At 49.3% G+C, this 16,118-nt stretch overlaps 1 protein-coding gene across 2 annotated transcripts in view; it reads left to right on the top strand.

The window, feature by feature from the left end:
- ARHGEF6 (Rac/Cdc42 guanine nucleotide exchange factor 6) overlaps nucleotides 1-16,118 on the top strand; it is a 30,509-nt gene that overhangs the window by 4,497 nt on the left and 9,894 nt on the right. For both annotated transcript variants that reach the window (XM_031554648.1, XM_010715212.3), the window contains exons 3-12: nucleotides 2,174-2,258; nucleotides 6,428-6,555; nucleotides 6,939-7,140; nucleotides 9,277-9,347; nucleotides 10,299-10,393; nucleotides 11,408-11,503; nucleotides 12,097-12,219; nucleotides 12,960-13,098; nucleotides 14,092-14,151; nucleotides 15,906-16,052. In XM_031554648.1, the coding sequence (XP_031410508.1) occupies nucleotides 2,174-2,258; nucleotides 6,428-6,555; nucleotides 6,939-7,140; nucleotides 9,277-9,347; nucleotides 10,299-10,393; nucleotides 11,408-11,503; nucleotides 12,097-12,219; nucleotides 12,960-13,098; nucleotides 14,092-14,151; nucleotides 15,906-16,052 (1,146 nt within the window). The remainder of the gene's footprint in view (nucleotides 1-2,173; nucleotides 2,259-6,427; nucleotides 6,556-6,938; nucleotides 7,141-9,276; nucleotides 9,348-10,298; nucleotides 10,394-11,407; nucleotides 11,504-12,096; nucleotides 12,220-12,959; nucleotides 13,099-14,091; nucleotides 14,152-15,905; nucleotides 16,053-16,118) is intronic.

Here is a 16,118-nt window from a genome sequence, read left to right as displayed (position 1 = left end):
GGCTGCTGCCGGCTTCTGGGTTTGGTTTGGTTTGGTTTGGAGGAGCAGAGAGGGTCCTCCGGCAGCAGGATGCCCGCGGTTGGGCTCCGCCGGACGCTGCGCTCCCTCACTCCTCGCGGCGGGGCGGTGCGCGTTGTCCGCCGGCGTTTCATCGCGGAGAGCCGCGGTCCGGGATCGTGGAGCAGGAAAAGCTCTTTGTAACCGAGAGCGTCAAATGGCAACCGCGGTTGTACGGGGGTTGCTCGCACCGTGAGCTCGGAGCAGAAGGGCTTTTCCTCGCTGTCCCAGCTTGTCATGTCGTTAAGAACGGAATTAGGGATGGATCGCGCTGGAAAAAGTGATTTTTAGCTCTAAGCGAGGACTTTTCTGTATGATGAGTTTATTCTGGAACGCGCTGCAGAGCACATTCACATTGCAGCAGCTCATCCAGAGGAGTTTTCCACACAGGCGTTGTTCCACAGTGGCCGTTCTGGACAAATTCTCCATGAAGAAAAGTCCCAAAAGTTGTTAGCTTGCTTTCATGCCAGGATTTTGTTTGTTTTACGTATCTTTTGCCACCATCCTTAAGACTTTCTCAGTGTGATGGCTCCGAACTCGCACCATTATTTTATGCATAAAAAGATCGAGGATGCATTTTCCCACTTTGGTCCTTTAAAAAAAAAAAAGACAGCCATTCATTCAAGGCAGGACTCGTTTTTCTGGATTTACTGAAGTGGAAGCAAAAAGGCACGACTGAGCAAATGACAAACCAGTGAGATGCACGCAGACGCCGCAGCCTCACCACCAGCTTTGTGCTCCCACTTGGCAGGAGGTGACGGCACTGCTAGGATTCTGCATCCTCCAGCAGCTGCCAGCAGGGTCAGTGTTACCATCTCCTGTGCCATAGAGGCTCTGATGTTGCTGCTGGGGGCTGAGGGTGATGCTTGGGTGGTGCTGGTACGGGGTGTGAAGGTGGGGTGAGCTCTGAGCAGCCCCCATTGTGGACACGTTCCTGGGTGCTGGGGTGCAATGGGAGCTGTGCTGCTGCTGTTGAGATTGGAGAGACTGTGCATTTCCCAGAGCGTGGATTGAATTGCTCTTGGTCAAAGCCTCTCGGTATCAAGTGACTGAGTCAGTTTTTAAAAATACTCTCCATAAAGAGCAGCCTTTGTGCTGCCTGGGTTGGACTGCGCTGCTGTGCGGATGGAAAGGGAAAGCCACGCGGTGAGCATCCCCATCCTGGGCTCAGAAAGGCCAATCCTGTCCCCTCAGAACACATTGATGGGCCAGGAGTGCAGAGAAGGGCTATTCTAAGGGCAGTGCTGCCCTAAAGACAGTTAATGCTCTGGTACTTGCTAAACAGTGTACTCTGTAGTGCTTTGGAAGTATTTGTACATTGTGTCTGGCAAGAGAGCTTGAGAATCACTTTTTATGTCTGTAGGATTTGCAGATCTGAGGTCTCTAGCTGTGAGACGGTGTGGGCTTGGGGTTGGATGTGGTGGTACGAGGTCTGGGGGCTCTGTGTCACTGAGCTCTGCTTTGTTAGGAAGAGGCTTGGTGTGGTTTGTCTGAATGGAGGGCAGTTCTCACTTGCTGGAGGAGATGGTAGTGCTTTGGGAGCTGCAATTCTTTGTGGTGCAGTGAGGCTGGTGCACCAGGTTCAGTTTCTCACTCACAGCCATTGCTTATTTGTTGTTTCTGTGTTGCCATTGAGTCTGAGCAGCACAAAATCCTTCAGAGTTTTGCACGTAATCTTTTCTGGCTTCCCACTAAAAAACTGTAAACACCTTACATATGCTGTATTGCCATAGCATTATACCTACCATGTTGCAAGAGCAGAAAATTCTCTGTTTATTTCTTCTGCTAGGGAAAATGCGTGTGTACGTGTGTGCGTACATACATGCACAGCCTCAATCTCTTTAGCTTTAGACAACAAAAATAGCAACATAATCTCTCCTGCCTTCAAGGCAGCAGAAACCTTTGCAGCTATCCCAGAGGATCCGCTCTCTGCAGCAGCCCAGCTCGGTCCCTGGGTGCCAATGCATGCCCCCAACCCCAGCAATGCGCCGCCCGTGGGAAACGTAGAGCCCTACCCCTGCAGGCACACAGCTGATTGCTCATCACAACGACGTGGGCGGCTCAGAGGCGAGAGGGAGATGTTTTGTGCTGAACTGACCACGTTCTCCTCTCGCAGCTGTTTGAGCCGCATGATTTGTACAGCGGAGAACAGTTCTCCAAGGTCCTGAGTACGTTGACAGCTGTAAATAAAGCTACTGAAGGTAAGGAAAAATCGTGTTTTCTGTTGTCTTTTCAAGTGCTGTCTATATGTCTGCTGGGAGGGGGGGGGGTATTTTTTTGATAATTCATAGTTAGTGCTGATTTGTGGAGGCTTGGATAACTGTGCCTGATGCTGGTGGGTCAGTGCTTCACTTTTCCACCAGCTCAGGCTCTAAGGGTGGTGATTCAGAGCTGCTGGGTGCACTTTGCAGAGCGAGATTATCGCTTCACAGCCAGGAACCTCTACTCAGTTCTGATAGCATTAAGGGACCTCAAAGTAGGTCAGTGTAAAGGAGCCTCGATGTAAATGAGCGCATACCTCCCGAATGCAAATGTCAGGTTTCAGACAGCGTGTTTGAGAGCCGAACAGAAAAACAGATCCGTCTGCAGAATATCTTTACTGAATGTCAAAACAAACATCACTGCCAGATGCTCACTCAATTGTATCGATGTTCCTCTCCGTGCTTTGTGGATCCCATAATGGGGAGCCAAGCGCTGACAGTTGCTGCTGACGACTTCTCCTGTCTCTCTCAGTGCAGAGCTGCTGCTGGAGCAAAGCGAAGCGAGTCACCTCCTCCTTTTTCCATCCTCAGTGTTCAGCTGAGCTTTATTGTCCCAGTGCTCAGGGGCTGAGGGACTGCACTAAGCTGGGAATAGCATCTGCTTCTTGCCCTCGTCGTATGAGGGCTGCTCTGAAAGTAGTGCCTCCTCTCTTATGTTGGCCCATGACCTCAGGAGGTGGATGTTGTTGGGATGTTTTGTAGCTGAGAATTTGATCTATCAGTGTTATTGTGCACTTCGTATCTGTTGTCATTTCCATGGAACTAAATAAGAGGCATTACTTTCAGAGCAATCTACCTACAAACACACACATTACAAGCACAAGGAGTCCTGCACACCACCAAAACCCAGCACCAGCGTGAGAGCTCAATTTCCCTGCTGGATAGCACATACTAGGTGATTAAGAGTAGAAAATTTCAAAATCCATTGCCTTCTTTACCAACTTTTTGGCTGGAGCAAAGGGAGCACAGCTTTTGCTCCTTTCTGACTCCTGTTATCACAGCAGTCCCCTTATTAGCAGCCCCGAATGGGGTTTTGCAATCACTGGGTGAAGCTCAGGACACGGCTTTGCCATGGAATAGTTTCTATCACGTGTTCCCCAAGAGGCTCTGGGGGAGCTGGGATCCTCTTGGTTTCATAGCAAACATCTGTTGGAGCATATGCTTTCTCTATTTAAATGTTAAAAAGCGCAATGCCTGCGATATAATTAGCTGCTCAGGCAGAGAGCACCCTTGGGAAAAGTACAGGGTAAAATAAATACATGTCTGAAAAGTTTGCTTTTTGGTGGCTTGGCCACATTCCTGAGAAACGGGAGCCTGCGTCCTACAAACCACCGCTGTGGATGGGTTTGTCTGACTGCTGGGGCTCCGGGGCAGCAGACCAGACTGGTACGTCCTCAGCAGGTCTGCACCTACAGTCTCTTCTGCAAGGCATCCGTACTGTGCAAGAGACAGCTGGGGGAGCAGCACAAGAACGTGCTTCTGAGCATCCCTCCCCTTGAAGCCCAAATCCTTACGTCCTCGTGGAGCAAGTAACTGCAGGCATCATGTGTGATGTGTGAACTCAGGGTTCAGAAGCTGTCTGTCAAGTAACAGCCACACAGAGCTTGATGCTTTTATCTAAAAGAGAGGGTAGGGGAGGAAAAGCAGCTGTGATGGAGCAGGCAAGGCTCTCCTGCCTAAAATAGTGTAGGAATGTGAGCAGAAAACCCAGCTATTTTAACCATAGTTGAAGCAACATATGGCAGCAGTGTTCCATGCTGGACCAGGCATAAAATAGGACGCTGTCATGATGCAATATAAATGATACACTTCCCTGCCAAACTGTCAAAGTCAGTTTTACATTTGTTTCTAGGTTGCTGCAGATATTTATAAAAGCTTTGGAAGATAGGGAGGGGCAGGGAGAAAGAAGCATAAAATCTACAGTAACCGAGTCATTTCCGTGGGACTGTGGCTGATGGCTTGAATAAGCAGAGAAGTCTGGACTCGCGGTCTACGCCCTCTCTTTTTGGAAGGAATGAAGGGAAGAACATCTCAAAGTGGCGGCCAAGCCACTCCTCCTGGTCTGGAAGCAGCTGGAATCACTCTTGCTCAAATATTGGGGTGCTTCAGCAATGACAAATCCTGTGTTTGCAAAGCGTGTTTTTCATACCAAGAGGTTCTGGTGTTGCTGCAGCAGTCTGGGGAGCTGGGAATTCACAGCATGGTCATCAGGCGTTGTGTAATGAGTAGGGCAAGAGAGAACACACTGACTCACTGATGGCATGCTTGATTTGACGTGAATTTTGTCCATTGCTGGAGCAGAGACTGGACAGACCAGTGCATGTTGTCTGTCGGCGCCTGGAAGTCGTAATCGTGGACCTGGTGCTATTGTGCAAGGCTCTGTAGGAAGACAAAGCAGAAAGCAGTTCCCTCTGCAAAGAGCTTGCAGATTGCGTTGCTCCAGGTCCATCTAAGGAGGTGTTTTTTTCTATTCAAACAAAAATCCTCTTGGGAGAATGAAAGCCCAGCTGAGTTCCTGTAACTCCCACCAGACTTCCCCTTTGGAATGATTTTTCCACGTTGACATTCAGATTGGAGGATAACAGGGGCACAACAGCCTTAACTTTGTGTGCTGTGATTCCGGCACTCTCAGTGTCTTGATCACCTTCAGCTGTTGCAAACATTTCAAGGAGGAGCTTCAAACGTGATCCAGGGGACCCACATCCCCAGCACAGCGATGCCTGCAGGCAGCATTCTGTTCTTCTTTGCTTTTTCATGGCCCGTGGGCACTATGCTGCTAGATAGAAAATACCTTCTCTGGAATAGAGGCATTCTTAAATCTGAACAAAAGCAACAAGGGATACCTCAAAGTGCTCCACGCTGTTCCCTGCAATGACAGCACAATTGCTTCATTTCTGCAGGGTGGCAGATAGAGAGGAGGCGATCTGATTGTTTTCCCACTCTGTGGTACGAGGTGCAGTGGCAGAGAACTGCTGGAAATTATAGTGCCTGGAGAGCCCTGTTTTCACCTCCATGCAGCATCTGAGCAGGATTAGGGCTGATGCTGCTCTTTGCATTGAGGCCACTGATCAGGATGCCAAGAAACTTGCCAGAGGGTAAAAAGTCTCGTGGTCACCCTTGGTATCAATATAAAAGCAAATTGCTCATTGTGAAACATAGATCTGTATCAGAGCAGCATCATGATTTCCAATATCTGGCATGCGTTGTCAGGGTCAAGCCCAGAGACCAGTTTGCAGAGCACTGAGCTCTGAAGGAAGCAGCTCTGAGAACTGTAGGATGGGTTGGTCCTTTCCTTGTGCTGGGGGTGATGCTCCTGTCCTTCCTCGGAGGAGTCCGAATCCCTCTCTCACGTGGCTCCTGGCAGTGCTCCACCAGCAGCAATCTCTCAGCTGTATAATGAACCCAGAAGGACTTGTCTGAATAGAGACCAATTGTGCTGAACAGCTGCTCACATTCCTCCCCACTCTGCGGGGAAGCCCACGCTGCAGCTGCAGAGGTGACCTGAGGGCACTCACTTGTGAGCCAACCTTTGAAACACCTTCAGCAGTGCTTACTTGGATCCCAGAAGCACTGGGCTAAGCATTAGTCTATTTTCAGCTGATTTAAGAGGGATTTCAAAAGAAAGATTGCATTTGGATGAGTGGCCATGGCAATATGTAGAATCATAGAATTGTTAAGGTTGGAGAAGACTTTTAAGATCATCCAGTCCAACCCCAGCCCACCCTACCATGCCCATCATCACGTCCCTCAGTGCCACATCCCCATGGCTCTGGAACACCTCCAGGCATGGTGACCCCACCACTCCCTGGGCAGCTGAGCCAGTGCCTCACCACTCTTTCTGACAAGAAATACCCAACCTGAGCCTTCCCTGGAGCAACGTAAAGCCATTTCTTCCCATCCTATTCAGAATGCCTTTGGACTGCAGCTCATCTTCCATCATGGAAGAGTTAACCCAGCCCAGAAAAAACCATCCCCCTTAGGTACTGATGCTCCTCCGGCTGTTGTCCCCTGTCCTTGTTTTCTCTGTGGGCTTCACTCTTTGTTTTGCAGCCATGTGGAGGGTTTGGGGTCAGTTGGGTGAAACTCAGCCATTGTTTTTGCTTTGCCAGACCAGCCGTCCGAAGGGCCATGTTCACATCCATCGGCTCTTAGTTCTGCAGCTGGAGGTGCCCACACCGACTCCAACAGCACAGCCTCACAGTCAGCAAAGGTCCTAAGGAGGCAGTCCAAGGCTGTGGTATCTTTCATTTGATATCCTATTGAGGGTGTGATGGCTGCGGGGGCTGAGGGGTGGGAGAGGTACCTCTAAGATCAAGAATGTTGTGTCCTGATCTCCATCATGGCTTTGCTGCTCTGGGTGCTGAGAGTCTGGTGGCTTCTCTTTGGGAAATGAGGAGGCTGATGCTTATCTATTTCCCATTGCACTGTGAGACTGAATTAATTCTTGGGAGGGACCTTGTGATCCTCTGGCGGGGTGCTTACACAAGAGCAAGATGTTTCTGCTGGTGTGGAGAGCAATACTGAAAAAAACAGCTGTAACAACAAAGAACAATGGCTTGTCCTGGTGGATTCTGCTTTTTTTGACTATCCACTGATGTTTTTCCATGTTTCTTTCCTTAGGAGATGACTGAGAATGGCAGCCATCAGCTGGTGGTAAAGGCCAGGTTCAATTTTAAGCAGACCAATGAGGATGAACTCTCCGTTAACAAAGGAGACATTATTTATGTCACCCGGGTTGAGGAAGGGGGCTGGTGGGAAGGGACCTTGAATGGAAAAACAGGCTGGTTCCCAAGCAACTACGTCAGAGAAATCAAATCCACCGGTAAGCACATTGCTTTCAAGGGCTGATTGAATGATAGCAGTATAATGCAGCGTAGATCCTTATGCCTTTGGGAAATTGCTGCTATTTATTAAGGATGTCAGTGTGCTTAAGGCAGCGGTGCTAATGGAAGTATGAATAGCGTGAGGAGGGGAAAGCCCTGTCTCTCACATCACTTGAGAGCTGCTTCGGCCTCTTTCCTGCGTCCTTCTGTTGCTCTGCTGGCAGCACATGGCTGCAGGACAGGGCTGGAGGTGCTGTGTGGGTCTGCTTGCCTCCTGTTGTTACGGGAGCTCTCGGGTCACTCCAGTGTCGAAGCACAGAATTGGCTTTTTGTTAGAAACCTCCATCAGGCAGTGCATTTGCCTTCGAGCTTGCCATTTTTGGCAGGAGCGGAATTGATGCTCACGGTCTCTGCAAGGAAAGCAGCAATAACTATATGGCCATAAGGAACGGTCCCCTCTTTTTGTGCATAGCCATGGCTGACTTCACAGAGTACATTTCCCCCCAGATGCATTTTCTGCTGTGAAGCTACGGGCGATATTGAGAAAGGGACAATGAGGGAACGATCCGCCTGATGACATTTGCCTTTATTGGGCTGTGTCGCGAGTGTCCTTAACATCTTCTGCAATGTGATTTTAACCAGATGTGGGGTGAGGATGGCATGCAGCACGCCCCCGGCGAGCCAGGCAGCTCACCCTGTTGTGCTTCTAAGGCTGCTATGTGACAGCAGATTTGTTTTTTTGACAAAATTCAACTTTAATTTCTTGTCGTGTCTCGAGGGCTTCCCATAGATGCAAACCTGTTGTGAGACATCAGGAGTGGTATGAAGAGTGGCTGCAAAATGCACAGCCCCCATTAGATATTGTTGCTCCCACTCTTGCAAGCGAAAAAAAAAAGCAAAGGAAGGAAGAACAAAACTAATGAGTGAGTGTTCAGAAATAGGTCAGTTTTTATTTCATTCTAAATGAAACAATCTTTGTTAGGATATCTCATCTCCAGCTATTTCCCTCTGGGAGATGATGTCTGAGCTGGAGCAGGACGTTGCAGCAGACTGAGGGCTCATCTGGCACAAGCCAGGAATCACTAATTAAGTCCGTGAGTGGAGAAGAGCAGCGTTTTATAAAAGGAGAGCAATACTCAGTCCCGTGGGGAAGGTTGGGTGGGAGAAATAGCAGCACCTCATGGAGGCAGAGGACGAATTCTCCACGAAGGTGGGCAAAGCCTTTCCTTCCCTGCCCCCCTATCTCAGGTGGGAGTGGGATCCTCACAGGGTGCAGGCACAAAGCTGAGGATGCTCTCTCCAGGGTGACACTGCAGTGGTGCAGGGAGCACCAGCTAACCCACTGCTGCTGGGGACAGCTCTTGCTGTGAGCTGGGGAGCTGCTGTCCTCGCCTCCAAAGTGCGAGACGTGTCACTCAAAATAGAGTCACTGTTTTTTCAGCAGTGTCTGCATTGCACTCTGCCGTGTCCTGAGCGTGCCCTTTGGGTGGAGATAAGCATGGACAGAGCTCCTGGCTGGAAGTGACAGGAAACTCTACAAGGGCAATAATTAGACAGTATGTCATGCTGTGCTACCCAGCTGCTAAATTTATCAATTCCAGCTTCTCCCCTGCTATTGGTGTGAAAGTAATTGCTTTCCCCGAGTGTGTATGGGGAGAAAGGGCCTCTGAGGGACTCAGCACAGGGACGGCACCTCTGGGGACCAAATGCAGCCTGCAGTGATGGGTCTGCTGCAGGGAATGTGCTTTTTTGGGGGAGGAGCACCAGAGCAGGGACCGGTGTGGAGGTGAGTGTGTGTGCATGCGTGCGTGGCATCCACAGCCATTCGGCAGATGCATCAGAAATAGAAGACAAGAACTGAATGCCAGGTTTGTGTGAGCTTTGTTTCTTCAAATCTCCCTTCATTCACAGCTCTTGCATCACAGGGTTCAGCTCACTGATTGGTGCTGGCTTCAAATGCCCTGTCAGTTGCAGGGTCCGTCCCTTCACTCCCTGTTTTATGAAGCAGACAGATCACTGTGTGTTCACAGGGTGATGTCATATTTGCTGGACATGATGCAGCAGTGACTTTTCCTGCTTGAGTGAGCTGTGCTCTATCTTTTATTGTATTTTTTTTTTTTTTTTTTTCTGTACAGATAAACCACTCTCTCCCAAAGCATTAAAAGGACTTGAAAGCACTCAGCTGACAAAGAATTATTACCCTGTGGTGAGTCTTAAAGTGCTGATCATACATTTTAATAACTAGCATATTATTAATCTTCTGAACTGGCTCCTTCCCTTAGAAATCACTGAAGCAATTTGTAACAATTGAGGAAGAGACTCTGTATTTAAATGCAGCTGTTGCCATTTCCTTCATTTGGGGCTGTCGAGACAATAAACCACAAATGGAAGTTGCAAAATGTCACAAAGTGAGACTTCAAGTGGGCAGCTGGGATATCAGAGTGGAGGTGGCAGCTTTTAGAGCAGTATCAGAACTGGTTGCCCAGAGAGGTGGTGGTGTCCCATCCCTGCAGACACCCAAGGACAGGCTGGACAGGGCTCTGAGCATCTGATGGAGCTGTGGGCGTCCCTGTTCAGTGCAGGGGGTTGGAGCAAATGGTCTTTAAGGGTCCCTTCCAACTCAGTTGGTTGTATGAACGAGGTGTGCTGCATGCTGGCTGCTGAGGTGGAACATCAGGATAAGGCTGGACTCGGCACATCCTTGCAGTGGCCACTGAGCTGATCCCTGCTCTGAACTGTCTGTATTTTGGCCACCGTTGTGTTTAAGTCCTTGCAAGGGGTGGTCCCAGGGTGCACACACACATCATTGGTTTGCATACCTTGGCAGCCAGTTCTGCATGCAGGGTTAGGCATGAGCCTCTTGAGGGACAAATCCTAAACTGAGATCTGAATTCACATTGTCTTCATGCTTTGCCAGAGAAGAAGGAGCAACTCTTAACACCTGCTGTCCAGGCTTCCCCCAGTTTGCAATGCACAATCCATTAGTTGTGTCCCCAGGGCTTTTCTGAGCATTCTGAGTTCTGCATTAACAAATTTAGATGTATTTATAGGCATAAAATACACTTCTGTGGCTTTCCACACTTTGAAGCTGATGTCCTGTATTCCTTTGACGGTCCCGAGTACCAAGATCTACTCAGTGCTCTGTCTCTCACCCTAGGTGTTGCAAAATATTCTGGAAACAGAACGAGATTATGCGAAGGAACTACAATCACTTCTGGGAACTTACTTAAGACCCCTCCAGTCTTATGATAAGTAAGATATAAGGGAATCTGAGATGGATAGAACTCTGTAAAATCGACCACAATTCATTACTTTCCTGCTTTTGAATGTTTAGGGACTGTTACTGCCCTTCTGGTAAAGCCTCACACCTCTTTGAACTAGAAAAAGCAAAAACATTGGTACAAATTTCTGCTCTTTCCCATTCCCCTGTGGTCGTGCAGATGCTCAGCTGTTAGAGGTGGGCATTTCTGTCTGGTCGAGGGCTGGCTGCTCCCATCCATCTGCAGGCTGCTGTGTGCATGCTTCCTGGCAGTGTGCCTTGCATGGCTTCTTCCCTTGTCATTTGTCTTGTGACTTCTCAGCCCCAAGTGGCACCTCCCAGTCATCTCTTCATTGTGTTCCTCTGGTTGGGGTTGCCCCTTGCTGAGCCTGAGCTGCTGCTGAGCAAGAAGCATTCTGCTTAAACTCCTTCCACATCTTGCCTTCCTTCCCCAAATCTTCATGTTGGGATGTCTCCAGCTGTGGAAATTCCCCGTGCTCTCAGCCTACCCACACTGCAGGCAGCAAGTGGCTGAAGTGAGAGAGGCAGAAGCAGGGTGACAGAAGCAGACGTGCTGCTTATGGCGAGGAAAATTCCAACCTTAAGGAACAAAGCAATCCCTGCTTGTAGGGCTGCTCTGTTGGACCCTCCCCATGTAGGGGACCCACAGTATGAGCCCGTGAAGATAAAGCTGTCTTTGTGTCTGCGCACACACCTTCCTCCCCACCCCTGGAAGAAATGTCATCTGTCTGTGTCTATTAGACAGCTAAACACGTGAGAAGATTAGCGTGATTAAGTGATTAAAATCCAATTAAGGTAATCCTTGGCAGCAGACATCTTCTCTGGGAGTCTGTGGTCTGTAGCTCACGGATCATGGATTTTGTGTTTCCCTGTGATGTGTCTGGGGAAGCAAATCCTTGGTCCTTTTTGGAAGGGCTGCTTGCAGACACCGTGGGGCTATGCTGAGAGCTCTGCTTCGGTGCTGATTGGTGATTTGACTCTTCTAGGCTCAGTGCTGTGGACATCGCGTCATTGCTGGGAAACGTGGAGGAAATCAGTGCATTTCAGCAAACCCTGAACCAAGCCTTGGAAGATGTTGCAAAGTAAGCTTATGCCACTGCACTGGGGTTGCTAAGCTATTAAATTGCAGCTAAAAATAATAGAAAGGCCCATTCATGGACACTCCTCCTCGCTTGTTAAATATAGAAAATAGCAGGATTGAAGAAAGGCAGCAGGTAATGCTTTGGTAAGAAGGAGAAAAAAAGTTGACGTTTCTACCATTAAGGTGTCTGCTGAATACTTGATATGAAAGCATCACCAGCCCAAACGTGCAGACGTGTGCAGTGTATGAGATCTGGCAGGGATGAAGATGGAGGTTGCCAGTGAGCAAAGAGCAAATGCTCAGAGGTGGTGCTTTCCTTTGGGAGCCAGCTGCAGTGGGCTGCAGCATCTCACCTGCTGGGTCACCCTGTGTCCTGAGCTCTGGTGCTCAGTGATACCACAGGACCTCAGTCCCACCTGAGGACCTTCCTTTTCCTCCTCCTTCTCCTCCTCGAAGTGAGAGGTGTAGGTGCACCAGCTGTGCAGGGACCCTCGGGGTCCCCACACAGTAGTAGCTCCTGGGCAGATAGGTGAGCGTGTCATAGCTGTAGGGTGCAGATGAAGATCCTCAATAACAGCATGTTGGTGTTCTTAGGCTCCCTGAGAACCAGCAGCGTGTGGGAGGCTGCTTTATGAACCTGATGGCCCAGTTCCGCTCCCTGTACCTGACGTACTGTGCGAACCACCCTTCTGCTGTCAATGTCCTCACGCAACACAGGTGGGTGATGGAGGACATGGCTTTTGCCCCAGGTGTTGCCAACGGGGTGAGGAGACAGCATGGGATCCCACTGCTGGGAAAACTGCTAGGGGTCTGGGCTTTCCATTTGCCTCTTTCAGCCCTGTGCTTGTTATAGTCTAAAGGATCTGGGTGCTACTTCAGACTCATGGCTGCAGTGCTCATCCAGACGGGAAGATGTTCCCCTGTGCCACAATACTTTGGGCACATTGTTGCAAAGGGAGGATGTTCATTAAATCACCCCAAGTTGCCCACTTTAATGACTGAGCTGCTGTTTAGCTGGCTAGTTGCTCTGCAGTAACAACACCTTCCTTCTCTTGAGCAGACACCTGAGTTTGTATAAGGCTCTGCTAAAGAGCATGCTGAGCTGAAAGGCTGCAGCTGTGTCATCCGTGATGCGGCTCAGCTGTCCTCCCTGCAGCAGTGTCACAACCAGGACCCTGGTCATACTGTGTAGTTCCTCCCTTTCTATAATGGACACTCACAATACAGTTTGTTATCTGCTGAAATCCAACCGTAGTTCAGCCTGGCAAAGCCTTGTGCATAAGCACCCGCACCCCCATGCAGCATTCCCACTTCATTGCAGGGTATCCTTGCAGGGGAGGGTGGACTGCCTTTAAGAAAGCAGAGCTCAGAGCAGAGCATTGGCTCTGGGAGCCATCGGGAGAGCGTGCGAGGCAGCAAAACACAGCCCTGCTTCTTGTTGTTGCTTCTATTTATAGTGATGAGCTGGAGAAGTTCATGGAGAGCCAGGGTGCGGCCAACCCAGGCATTCTCATCTTAACCACGAGCCTCAGCAAACCCTTCCTGAGGCTGGACAAATACGTGACGCTTCTGCAGGAGCTGGAGCGGCACGTGGAGGTATGTGGGATGCAGGACCACCAGGCAGGTCATGCCCTTGGGTGCCAGGGCATAAGGAAAGCAGACCCAATAGGCTGCTTTAAAATGCTTTGGCTTTTCCCTGTTCCAGAATTAATTAGCAGGTAATTACTCAACAGACTTTTAGCCCTGATTGTTCAAATCCACATCTGTGCCTAGGAGACCCTGCGCTATGGTGGGAGAGGTCCTCCATGTAGCTGCCAGGGAAGAGCTGAGCCTGGCAGGGAGCTGCGTGCTCTTGGCAGGATGCTGTGGGGGGTCGACAGTGGATTCGGGGACACACACGTCACTTATTTCTCCTAGCTTCTAAGCTGAGTGTGGGAGTGGAGGTTTTATTGCATGAGTCAGTAGGATTTAAGTTGTGATGCCCTGGGAGAAGTGTGGATGTATGCAGCGTGGATGTGTACCGCAGTGTTCCCTGTACTGCTGCACAGCTGGAGGTGGGACAGGTCTGTTCAGGGCAGCTCTTGGCTCTTGTCCTGGGCTCAGAGGGGCTCTGACAGCTCCATCACACCCTGGATACCTTATGAATTGCTTGGCATGAGATCTAGATTGTGAAGACCTTACAGTGTAGGGCCGTGAATGCCCAGCTGCTGGGAGCATACCAGCACGCAGCAGCAGCCAGAGATAAGAGGCAGCATCCTGCTTCCCCCTCTCTGGCCCAAGATGTGTCTTAAACCCAGGGCTGGAACTGCACCCCTGATGGGAATTGCCTTGCATGGGAGGAATCACACCCTTGATGGTGCAGTGGAATGCAAATAGAAGTTTCCTTTGTAAATGTGAGACCAGAAATCCACCCTACATGTTTGAATCGGTTTTCTCTCCTCTTACTCTGTCTGCTTTATGCTCATTAAGTTAGTCTGTGGGGGTTCCTGGGTGATTTGGGCTGCCTCTGGTTTTGCTGGGGCTATGGGGCACATATGGTGCAGGTCTGTGGCTGCTCGTGGCTCAGGGATTTTTCTCTCCCTTCACTAGGAGGCGCATGCAGATCATGAAGACATCCTGAAAGCCATCACATCCTTCAAGTCTCTTGTGGTAGGTGGCGATTCTTAAAATAGAGCACTCCATTTCCCGGGTGCATTTCATGAAGAATGAGTCAAGCCTGACATTTGTCTCCTCATTTAAAAAAAAGAAGAAAAAAAAAAAGAAGAGAGAGAAAAGAAAATAACAAAAAAAGGTCTTTTGGAATGGAAAAGATGGTTGATAAAGATTCTTAATTTCAGGTTGCAAGCATTATGTGCCCCTCTGGTTGCGTCTTTCAGCAGTTGTGTGCTGGCTTCCAGCAGCAGAGATTTCCAGCTCTGAGTGCTGCTGCAGAGCTGTGTGTGGGCAGTGCTGGTGGCTGGGGCCCTTTCATCTCCTTTTGCTTTGCACCTTCATCATGTGCCACCTGATGCAGTTGGTTGAGATGTGCCCCATGGGCATCCCTGGCAGAGACGCATGTAAATGTGGCTCCTGGTATTGTGGCCATCAGTGAGGAATGGACAAATGGCAGCAAAATGATGAGTCAGAGGCACGTACCAGTGCTGTTTCTGTGTTCTGTGCTACCTACGCCCCTCAAAGTCTTGGTGCAATGAAACGAAAAAGAGGAGTGAAAGCCATCCACATGCACAAAGGTTTCATCTAGCAAAGCTTTTTTCAGTTATTATAAAAGCTATCGTCTCTCTTTCTTTGTAGTCACTAAATACCTTTCACTATAACCACTCCAGATGTGGTCCAACTTCCTTCCTTAGCATGGCAGATGCAAGTTTCATTGCTTAGCAGTGCAGATAAAAGATGGGGAGGAGAAAGTTCATAGAAAACAGGAAAGGGTGATCATGTTACATTTACTTAGAAACTCAACTCCCGTTCCATTTATTCTAGAAGGGGAATGATTCTGTGAAATTGTAACATGTCATAAATCTTTAGGAATGCCCATAAGTGACAAATGCCCATAAGTGAGAGATGGTTTTACTTGAATTGTGCACTGAGCAACGCGATGTAATGATGGCAGGACTAGAGGGGTTCGGTGTGGGTTTGAGGTTTGATGGGCAGGGATGCTTCTCATGGTCCCACAGTGTCTGGGGTCAGGGAGGTGAAAGCAGTGACTGCAGAGCCCTGCTGTGTGCTGCCTCTGCTTAGACCGTGAGAGACTGCTGTGCACTCTGTTTGAATTTGCTACACCAGTCCGCAGCTGTGAGCATCACAGCAGCCTTGTGCAGCTCCAGAAGTTCCCTTTTGTGCTGCTCCACTGCACTGCTGAAATGCTTTGCCAACTTCTTGCTGCAGATTCCGATAAGAAAATATCTGCACATCTGCAGGGATAACTCTTTTTGCTGCTTCAGCAGTATGGGACGAACCTCTCCGAGCACCAGCAAAATGAGAAAAGTTTAGCTGTGTGGCTCGCTTGGTTTGGAAAATGTGACCCTGTACTGTTAGAGGTAGAGCTGGTTTGGAAAGAAAAGTTTGCTCAGTGCAATTTGCAATTTGTTTGACATTTTAACGTATTCATTACACCATAAATCAGTGTGGTATAATTTTTGACAAGATTTCTGAAGTAGAGCTGAAGCAGCAGTGCTTTTACAGGATGACAACTATTTTTTATGAGTGATAGTATCGACCTTTGCTGGGTTTTTGTCATCATTCTGGGTTCCTTTTGTGGTAAAGCAGTAGAACTGGTAGCCCTTCGGTGCAGTGCGATCCCCTGAGTGCTGAGCCCAGCACGACTGATGGGTGAAAGCATCTTTGTTGGGATGGTTTGGGTTTGTGCTGGCCTTTTTGCTAACAGAGTGCTCCGTGGTGATTTGCAGTCACAGTGCCAGGAGCTGAGGAAGAGGAAACAACTTGAGCTTCAGATCCTTTCCGAATCCATCCAGCGCTGGGAAGGAGAGGACATAAAAACAATGGGAAACATCATCTACATGTCCCAGGTCATGGTGCAGAGTGGGAGCAGCGAGGTGAGTGCATCTCCTGCATGAACACATCGTGCCCCGATGCTCTATTAACACGGTGCATGACTTTCC

The sequence above is a fragment of the Meleagris gallopavo genome, chromosome 9 (genome assembly GCF_000146605.3).
Source record: "Meleagris gallopavo isolate NT-WF06-2002-E0010 breed Aviagen turkey brand Nicholas breeding stock chromosome 9, Turkey_5.1, whole genome shotgun sequence".
Classification (NCBI taxonomy): domain Eukaryota; kingdom Metazoa; phylum Chordata; class Aves; order Galliformes; family Phasianidae; genus Meleagris; species Meleagris gallopavo.
The sequence above is the reverse complement of the archived record's forward strand: the minus strand, read 5'-3'. Positions and strand labels throughout refer to the sequence as shown.